Source organism: Merops nubicus, unplaced genomic scaffold (assembly GCF_000691845.1).
Source record: "Merops nubicus isolate BGI_N331 unplaced genomic scaffold, ASM69184v1 scaffold41008, whole genome shotgun sequence".
Classification (NCBI taxonomy): Eukaryota; Metazoa; Chordata; class Aves; order Coraciiformes; family Meropidae; genus Merops; species Merops nubicus.
The window spans coordinates 1-10667 of NW_008624523.1; the positions used below are offsets into that span (position 1 = coordinate 1).

Sequence of the window (10667 nt, forward strand, 5' to 3'; positions counted from 1 at the left end):
GAGCCCCCGCCGATGAGCGGGTTGAGAGGATCTACTCAAGCTGTTCCTGAACTTAGTGGAACGTATGGTTCGGCATCTGCTTGGGAAGGATTATAGTAAACATCCAGGTGGTTTATCTCGTTTTAAGTAGCTGCCCGATTATTAAACCTGTCATCTTACAGGTAAAACCTTTAAAAATTAATAGAAAAATATGCAAGAGAAATTAATGTGAGGAGCACTCTTGCATTCTTAGTATATTTAATTTTAAAAACCCTTTTCCCAGTGATGATGCTTATGACAAAAGAAGACAGATTCTGAGTGTTGCATTTAAAATCTGAATTTAGTTTTATAATATTGTGTCGAATGCTTATTTGTTTGTGAACAATGAAACAGGAGTACGTGGTAAATCTAACATGCTGCAGTACCAGAAAAGACAAGATTTTGTAATTACTCAAAGCATGCTCATAGCAGCTGCTGAAATAACGATAATATGATAGTTTTTTTCTTATGCTGGTAATATTAATTAGCCACATACTGAAGTTAGCAAACATCTGAAATGGAAGAGGAATAGTTGCTTAAGTTATTAGAGTCTTAAGTATTTCTACATGATCATATTTTATAGTGTTTTATAGAAAATGGAATTGCAAAGTTCAGTATCACAATTAAATTTCAAATTCCTACCATAGGAGGATGGTTTTATTTCTGTAAGGAAGCAGTTGTTCTGGTTTTATCTTAAAACTTCTGGATTTTTGTTGTTTATTTGGTTTTGGGTGTTATTTTAAGGAATTCCTTAATAAGACAACATATTGCCTGCTTTTAGGGAGCTGAATTATAATACAGGTTTAGTCTTCCATGCACATTAATGCCTCTTCCCCTCCCTAATAGATTCATTTCAAAAATAGAAGAAGTATTAAATGACTGGAAACTTATTGGGATTTCTTCAGGTAAACCTCTAGAAAAGGTGAGTTACTGCTTCCTTTCTTTTAGAATTTGAATTAGTAGCTACTGACAGACATGTATGTTATCTGTATCACTGTTTCCTTAGGTGTAGCAGGTAATGATTTGTATTGGGGAATTTTGCTTGTAAAAGTGCCAATTTGACAAGCAGTTGTAAATTTATTGATGGGCTCTCTGCCAAACAAGCTATTTACATGATAAAGCTGGATGTTCATATGGGACTTAGTGTTTATTTTATTCCCAGTTTTGAATGTGGAAACATGATTGAAGCTGTTTGGGGTTTTTAAGGGTTTTCTTTTTGCCCTGCCTTAGTGCCTCATACTTCTGGTTGAGGTTTGTTTAGTACTGCCAGTGACTCAGTATGTTTCATAGATGGGAGGGATTTTTTTTTCAAAGTCTAATTAGAGCCTTTGTTGTGCTTTCTCACTCTTGTAAAATACAGAGGAAATTATTAATTCTACATACCAGAGCAAATAAATGGAGCTGTTCTGGGTTGAATGGCCGTTGTGCTTCCAGAGGAATTTTATGATTCTGAATTTTAGTCAGCGTACAGAACAAAAACTTATTTAACTACTTTTCAACTGTAGCTGCGAGTTCTTCATTTCTAGTGAGAAGACCCCCTTGTACAAGTGCTTTGTTTTAGTCACAGCGTAGAATTCTGTGCAGTGATGGTGATTTTTTTCCTATAAGCTTTCCTATGATGTATTTTGAAAAAAATTAATTATTCTCACATACAAAAGTTTTTCAAAATATAGATGGAAAATAATTTATCAGTGAAACCATGTTGGAAGTAAATTATTAAAGTAGTATTTGCACAGAATGGTATATAGATAAAATGGAAACTTCTGGTTTTGGGCAAAGTTGAGAGTGTGTACGCTCAAGATGTTTACTAGCTGCACGTCAGAAAATACATCTGCCTATTTACTGCCACAGAATTCTGAAGACTTCTGGTTCTTGAAATGAACCCAGTTATTTGTAACATGAATTTTAGCATTCAGCTACCTTTGTAATGAAGTGCCTGAAATTAAACCACTCTTAGCTATTTAAGAATAAATATTTAGCAGTAGGAAAATATTAATAAATATTATAGATTGTCTAGGCAGTATACTTTTTAAGGCTTATGAATGTTAGTATTTGACGACATAAATTTACATTATCTTTTTTTTATATACAGGGTGTGTACACCACAGGAGCGTGGGAAGAGAAATCGGATGAGATTTCATTTGCAGACTTCAGATTCTCAGTTACCCATCATTACCTTGTACAGGAACCCAGTGACAAGGATGGGAAGGAAGAACTGGTAGAAGGTAGCTGATAGTTCCCTTACATGCCTGTAAGGAAGTGACAAAAGGCAGTTACAGAATGTGGAATTCACAGTGCGTTGATTTGCTTCTGGGTGAAATTTTCTGGGATCTGATGGGTGTGATCTGACATTTCTGCTTTTAGTATGCTTGGCATTCAACAAATTGTCAGTCAGCTGAATGGTCGCTGATGCTGTTACGTATGACTTCTTTTCACAGATGCCCTTCCTCTGCCCCTGCAGGACTTGCTGTGCATGAACAATGACTTTCCCCCGAGGGCTCACTGTCTGGTAAGATGGTACGTACGCTGCCTCGCGTCCTCAGTACACAGAAGCACAGCAGTTGAGACGTCTTTGATGCTGGCACAACCACTTGTACACTTTTTCCATCCAGAGTTAAAGTGAAATTATTCTTTGTAGTGGACACAGGAAAGGAACACAAAAAAAGCCCACCATAGTGAGCTTATCTTTATTTCTTTTTCCTCACAAGAATTTTTTTCTGAATTTCCTGGAGTAGCCAAGGTTTTGTATTTGTAATATTTAGGTGAATTCTTACAAAGGAAAAGCTGCAGCACCTTGAGAAACAACATCAACCATTTTCTTAGTAATGCACATCTTGAGCACATTATAGCATCGTTCTAGAGAGATTGGTTTTATGCCTAAATAGCTACAGTATTTGTTAACACAAAGTCAAAAACCTCGGGAATGATAAACCTGGAAGTCCTCACGTTATTCTGAGTACAGTATTTGAATGCTGGTAAGTTCAAGTAGTTTGGAGAATATGCAGCACTATGCCAACTCAGTTCTTGACCTCTCTGAATGAGGTGCTTGCATCAAAGTAACAGGTCCCACTGACTATTGTTGACAATTGGGTTATTCAGGGTACAAGATTTCATAAACAGTCTGAGCTGGTATGCTAAAGGAAGAGAAATGTCTCTGTTTTCTTTCTCTCTCAGGTATGGCTTGCGTGAGTTTGTGGTCATTGCTCCAGCTGCAAATAACGATGCGGTTCTTAGTGAATCCAAATGTAACCTTCTGCTGAGCTCTATTTCCATTGCACTGGGGAACACTGGCTGGTAGGTGAAAGCATAAACCTTTTTACATGTCCAGGTGAAGCTCCAGCATACTGCTATTGTGAGGGGAAAAATATTAAATTATTAGCAAAATACATTTAGAGTTTGTTGTATTTGCATCTTCATGTTGATACAGAGGATTGAAAAAAGAAAATTTCCTACAGAGACTAAAAAAAAAATTGATTGCATGTGTTGTTTATATCCATTATTGTTTTAAAACCTCAGAGGGTCTTAGAAGCTCTCAGAAGTTGTTGGAATAAGTAGTATACAGAATACAATTTTTGAAAGAGGATTTCTTCCTTGTGTGTGGTAACTGTAACTTTCTAAACTTCCTCAAAAAATATTTAGTCTGAAAATGAGGTGACTGAAGTCATGGATAGAGCGTTGCTTATGACATGACAATTTTTTTAGGCATTCAATTTAATGGTTAAATTAGCAGTATTTTTCTTTGGTTCTTATTGAGCATTTTAAACATTGTTCCACTAAGAAAATTGTATTCTAAAGAGCATGAAATTATTTTGAAATATTAGCTTGTTTTAAAGACTACAAGAGAGCATGCCATTTTAAGTAATGTGTAATATTTGTGTTTTATAGTCAGGTGCCAGTGTTTGTGCAGATCCATCACAAGTGGCGGCGGATGTACGCTGGGGAGTGCCAGGGTCCGGGCGTTCGAGCCGACTTCGAGATGGTTCATCTCCGCAAAGTGCCCAGTCAGTATACTCATTTAGCTGGGTTATTGGAGATCTTCAAAACCAAGATTGTAAGTGCATCTGAGTGTATATAACTGATACTAAGAATGGTTATCTTATTACCTGGTTGCTTATAAATTCACTTGTCATCTAGAGATTTTGGTTTTTTTGGTGAGGCTTACACTGATGATGCCAACAAAGTCTTTTTCCAGGTATTGCCGGTATCCCCTGATACAGAGTGGAAGTTGGCGTGGGTTTTGTTCCGCAGTGTGACCACCTTCTGGTTTTGTTTTCTTCTGGGGTACAAAACACTGTGTTTGTTACAGCCTCCTTGCTACAACCCTCTCTTGCCCTTGCCCAAAGCAAACTCTGTTTTGCTATTTAAAAGGATGAGAGAAAGTTGGGGTGGCTTTTTATTCATATACTTTGTAGCTCCCCAAGCTAAGTTAAGAATGAAGAACATCATCATGAAATGTGAGGAGTCTTGAGAGGACTGCTTGGTCATGAGGTGGGATGGCTGACTGCAGCTCTTCACTACTAATATTGGTAGTCAGCAATCTCATCAAATCCTTAATGAAAACTGTACATTTTCTGGGGCAGAGTTACTTCTGAATTTGCACTTACATGGAGCATACAAATATCTCATACATTTTAGAAAGCTTATGTGTTTATTTTCACCTGTGAGTGTCTGTTGTGGTTTGGAGTCAGGGCAGTCACCAGAACCGTAACAGATGTTCTCTTCCCTCTCCCTACCCCTGAAAGGGAATAAGTGAGAGAGAGAGACTTGTTGATTATGAAAGAACAGAAAACAGTTTTAATACTACCATTAGGAATAATAGTAATAATAATAATAAAGTAGAATATGTACAAATATATACAAATATATAAAGTTAGTCCCGAACCCAACTCCCCCTGATGGCAATATGTCACCGTCATCCCCGGCTGGGGAGAAGTCCTCAGGGAGAGGATCCCAGGTTGGACTCGGTTACAGACAGCGACTGGGCACAGGAGCTGGATTCTGCAGCTCAGTTCAGGAACAGAGGAGTTGAAATCAAAGGCAGGATGGATGAAGGCCTCTTCAGATGTCGTCCACTGCAGCAGCAGCAGCCAGTAGTCCACCAGCAGCAGCAGACTGAAGAAGAAGAGCGGAAGGGGTGACGGAAGGGGTGTCCCTCCTCATCCTCCAGCTTCCACTGGATATGACGGCTATGGGGTGGAATACCCCATTGGTGACTCTTGGGGTCAGTTATTCTGTTTGTTCCTCCCCGCAGGTGCGGGGTGCTCTCTGTCCCCCTCCGTGTGGGATCCAAGTTTAGCAGTGGCCTTGGTCTGCATATCAATCCCTGGCAGTAGCTCTAAACATGAAGTCTTATCACTGCTACAGCCAGATAGTTTATGAAAACGCTGCTAGCTCAGACAGAGCAGTTAATTAGAGGAACTTTAGCTAAAAAGTAAAATCACAGAGTAGAACCAGCTCTATTTATTCCAAACCAGGACAGTGTCTTGTTGAGCAATGGCTTTATTAGTAAAACCTGGGGTGTTGTGGTTCAGATAAAATGAATTGTAAGATGAGCTATAATAACTAATTTACTTTCAAGGCCTGGGGTATTTGGGAGGATGTACTCTTCACATTATTTTTTTTTCCTTTAATATTTTCAAGGGATGCCCCTTAACACCACTGCCTCCAGTTAGCATGGCTATTCGGCTTACATATGTGCTTCAGGACTGGCAGCAGTATTTCTGGCCACAGCAGCCACCAGGTAGGAGACCAGAATAACTTGTTTTAAGGTAAACAGTCAGTGCTAAGGAAAATGTTTGTGTAGAATTAAAGAAGAATTGAAGATATTTTCTGCTTTAGTGGGAAAAGCTTCAGCTACAGCTGAGTACTGTCCCACTCCCTGTCAAGGATTTGTTTTAACAGACCTATTTCTATATGGGTAGCATCAGAAAATAAATTGTAAACTTTTCCTGGCTCAAAGGCATACAAATCTTTAGGAAAAAGGTAGATGTCAGTTCCTTCTTAACATTACATTTTATTAGGGATGTGGCATTTTAGGCACAAGGTGGTAGAGCAATTTAAATGCCCAAGTTCTATTTTTGACTTGGTAGTAGTTTTATGTAACAAAGTATTCAGGGCACACTTAGAACTTGTGTGACCTTGGTCTGGTTACCTAATTGTTTGGCTTTACTTTAACTAGCCTAATACTTTTTTTAAAGGTATGTTTTGAAGACGTACATACTGAAGTTGATCCTGTGTACTTTGTACCTAAGGACTGCTGAAAAGATGTTTAAAGAGAATCCTGCTTTTCGGGGTCAGGGAAAATTTGCACTATTTTAAGTGATATTTTTGCTTTGTAGAGAACCCTTTGTTGGTAAACCAAGTTTACCTAAAGAACTGGGGAAGCTAATTCTGCAGACTTTATTTTTTATTATTTCTGCATACACAGAAGTCAGTGTTTTCAGTAGTCCCTTTCTGCCTTGCTATATTTACTCACCTAGGCAGGATCCCTGGTTTGTGATGCAAGAGTTTTACTACTGATCATATCTCTTGATTTGAGCAGTTTGAAAAAAATCTACTCTAATTTTAGAGTATTCTTGAGTGACCTAGTGGCACAGTGTATTGCAGAAACTAGACAACCATTTTTTGCTGGGCTTGCTATATGCAGTTGTGGCTTTATGCTCATTGTGAAGAACTAGAACTTATTACTAGAACTAGACTTTATTACTCTCACTCAATTAGCTCTTCTCAAACTCAAAAAATTTAAACGTCTTTCATATTTTCTGAAGAAATGACGTAATGAAGTTTTCCAGATGTTTTATCTGTTCTAGTACCTCGCTTGTTTTGTATGTAAAGCATTTGCCAGATGCATTTAAAATTAAGGATCAAACACTGTAATAGCATTATCATAATGGCATTACAATGTGTTATTTAAATTTTTGTTCACTGAAGGTTGTCTATTTTTTGTTCATGTATTTGAAAGGTATAACATCAGCAGTGGCTTAGGGTGCTGGGAGGCATCTTTAAGTATCTGGGATTGCAAAGAATCTCTCAGATGGTTATATTAAGTTAACTGTAGGAGACAATCTACCACTCTTCTCATAAAATTGTCAACCTTTTAGAAGTATTTGGTTTTTCACTCTGCAGAGTTGCTTTTCTAGAGTCATCCTTTTCTGCTTGGAACTGATTTCCTGCTTAAATATTTTTACGACAAATTTGTGTCTATTTGTTCTTGTTAACATTAACTCTCCAAGGCTGCCTCTGTAGCAGTCATCTTTGCCTGTATGACGGGAATAACCTTCCCTCAGCATGGGTGACAAGAATTTTATCTGTCTTTTTCAGTGTCCTGTTGCATGATTACTTCCCAGTTTCTCCTGGGAACAATCACTTTGTGTGCTAGGATTGAGTTTTCATAGCTCTGTCAGCTTAGCTGCTCAGCTATTCTCTGGTCATCCTTCGTGCTACAGTCTTTTTACTGTGAAATTTAAGATGATGTGCTGCTTCAAATATTTAATGAATTCTGTATGGAAAATCTGTCTTCAGATATAGATGCTCTAGTTGGGGGAGAAGTTGGAGGCCTTGAGTTTGGGAAGCTACCATTTGGTGCCTGTGAGGATCCTATTAGGTAAGACGAGAGTTCAGAAAATGGCATTTTGTAACTTCCTTCATGGAGAACTTCAAGGTATGTTGTTCAAATCTTAGCTTTGCCTGACTGTGACTTAGTATGTCCCTAACGGATGATTTAATTATTCAAATACAGAAGAAACATCTGTGAAAAGTAATGGCCTAATAGCAAATAAGACCATTTGCAAATTTGTCTAATGATTTTCAGAGTTCTAGCTCACAAATAAACCAACCCAATTTTACCGTAAGCTTCTGGAGTAGTCCATTTATGTCTGAAATCATTATGTTGAAGGAACCTTAAACTGGAGATAAACTTTAAAAATGGAGTTTCTTCATTCAAGAGCTGGACTTGCTCTTACGTTTTACTTTGTTTGTAGAAGACTTAAATGGAGAGGATCTGTAAATAGAGTTATTACAGTCTGTCTTTTCTCTTCTGATGGGATCATCGCCACTTAGCTAATCTAAGAATCGTTTAATGTATTGCACAGTATTGCATGCTGTAGGCAGTTCATGAAGCTTGTTCTTTCCTCTGTGCCTGGATACCTAGAATACAATGCATATCTCTCCTGTTGTAGAAGGAGTTGAGAGAGTCCTGTATGCCAGCTACTAGTGAAGTTTAGTGCAGTATTGGGGGCATGCTGTAGAATAACCAACAGAATGTATTCAGTGAGAAAACTCATTGAAACCATGCACATTCTGGGTGTAGCTGCAAAATACATAGAGGGATTTGAAAGGTATTTGTAATAGTTCATATTTAAGGTCTTAACTGTGATGGAGAAAATGCTTTGTACTAGCACTGAAAGATTTCACTCTTGTTTCAGTGAGCTTCATTTAGCTACTACATGGCCTCACCTGACAGAAGGTATCATTGTCGACAATGATGTTTATTCGTAAGTATTTTGTCTGAACTGCAAATATCTAGAAGTGTACTTTGTGTGTGAAAGACAACCCATTTTAGGAAAGCTAAAGTGAGTTGATAGAACTGGGAAATTTGGGAAAGCACCTTCTTTAGAAACGTACTTCTCTGTGAGAAAATATTGTTGTATCAGAATCTCAGCAGAACACACGCCTCCAGTTTGGGGCATGTTCTTGTGCTAGACTTGGAAATCTTGTGTATTGCATATTTCCTGAGAAGGATAACGGAACATGGAAAGCAAGAATTAACTGACATCCCTCTCCCAAAAAACTGTCATCCAGGTTTTCTGCTAAGCTTCCTGAAGAGGAAGAACGGTGTATACTGACACTTAAGAAAAAACAATAAACCACTTTTATTAGTAGTAGTAGCAGAAATGAGTTTTCAACATTAAAAGATGACAATTTAGTTGTGTTGTAACTGAATTGTGCTCATGTACATACATAACGTGAACGAGAAACACATGAGAACAGGGACTCTTGCTTGTGTTTTAGTGTTTGTCATCTTCCCCTGTGTAACATGGTGTATATTATGGTTTCCACTGCCTAACTGGCTATGACTTTCCATGTAGTGCAGATGTGATGCTCATCTCTTGCATACTTATGGTGACAGCATGATGCTTTGTTTTTTTTTTTTTAAGTGACCTGGATCCTCTCCAAGCACCTCAGTGGTCCGTGAGAGTCAGAAAAGCAGATAACCCCCAATGTCTGTTGGGTATGGCATCAGAATTCCCTGTCTTCTCTCATGGCTTTTAAGCTATCAAGTTGTGAAGTTAGGATTGAATTGTTGATAGCCTGATGACTTCTGTTTCCCTGCTCCCCTTATTTTTATGAGCGGACAGTATTTTGGGCTTCTTTTTTGAGAACACAAGGTTTGCAAAAACATAAGTTTCTGTGGCATACTATTCTGCATCTGTGTACCATCAACTTAATTGCTGTTCTTACTTCACCATGTTCCAGAGAATAAGCATTTACTCTGTGTTGAGTGGAAACTCACATTTCTCAGAATTTTCAGATCTTAAGTGTCTTCCGCATATATGCGTTTCCTTAGTTGAATCAGTCTGTCTGACAGGTGGGATTAGTGCACCTGGACAGCTGTCCTATTACCTGTCTTTGCCTTTTAGCTTGTGGAGAAAAGGGGTTTAAAACTTAAATAAAAAAAATAAAATTTTCATGCTGCAGACATTTCATCTTGCTTTGGGTGAAGAAGTGGATTAAACTGCATGCAGAACTGTGGCTGGTAGCTGTCTAAGTGTACATTTTCCTAAGCTATGATAATGTGATTTAAAGATGTTTGTGCTTCAGAACAAATTATGTTCTTTCAGATGAAAAGATAAAATTTACTATCTTTCAGACATCAGTTTGAGAGTTAGCTTATTGTTCAATAGAGGTTTTAATTGAGTGGTTGTTCAGAAACTTTTTCTCTTACAGGTGACTTTCTTACTGAATTCTTCAAGCTTTGCCGTCGGAAGGAGTCAACTGATGAGATACTTGGCAAGTCTGCATTTGAAGAGGAAGGAAAAGGTAAAACTAAAATCTTTTTCATTTGTGTTTTTTTTTTTTTTTTAATTGTTTTATGTTATTTTAACTTCCCTGTCCCCTTTTTCTGACTTCAGATTGATCAGTATTTATACTTGTAACTCTTGGGTGTCTTCTGTAATACTCTAGTACTTTTCTGGTTGGTGGTACATGGTATAATTTCTCATGAATTCTAGGCAAGCTTAGCTCCCAGAGGACAATTCCCTCTGCTGTAGGGTTGTTTTTTGTTTTGTTTTGTTTTGTTTTTTTGTTTCCCTCCTCACTGGAAAACAAGAGCTTAAAATTTGACTAGTGTGTACAAGAGTTGGTTTTGAGCAAACATCAAACAGATTTATCTGCACCTTTTTATGTGTTTTTTTCCACTTTTTTTTCTGCTTTTTGAAGTACTATGTAGTGCATATTTTAACAACCAGTTTAAAGAGTCCTTAATCTGTTTTAGAGGCTTTGCTGTCATCCTCCATATTTTAAGGAATGTAAGGGAAAAAACCAAACTGTCTGACCAACAGGTCAGACTTTATCCCAACAGTACAGATACTGACATATTTTGATGCCTCTGTTCTTTTCTTTAGCTTTTCTTGGTGTACCTGCTGATCATC

The 10667-nt window shown here is 37.8% G+C and overlaps 1 protein-coding gene across 1 annotated transcript in view; it reads left to right on the forward strand.

Moving 5' to 3' along the window:
* The first annotated feature begins 12 nt into the window (after positions 1–12).
* Positions 13–10667, forward strand: part of RAB3GAP1 (RAB3 GTPase activating protein subunit 1 (catalytic)) — a 21664-nt gene continuing 11009 nt past the window's right edge. The window contains 11 exon segments of the mRNA XM_008945392.1: positions 13–62; positions 865–940; positions 2111–2243; positions 2457–2535; positions 3193–3312; positions 3904–4069; positions 5659–5758; positions 7540–7621; positions 8442–8510; positions 9174–9247; positions 9964–10056. Of these exon segments, the coding sequence (XP_008943640.1) occupies positions 13–62; positions 865–940; positions 2111–2243; positions 2457–2535; positions 3193–3312; positions 3904–4069; positions 5659–5758; positions 7540–7621; positions 8442–8510; positions 9174–9247; positions 9964–10056 (1042 nt within the window).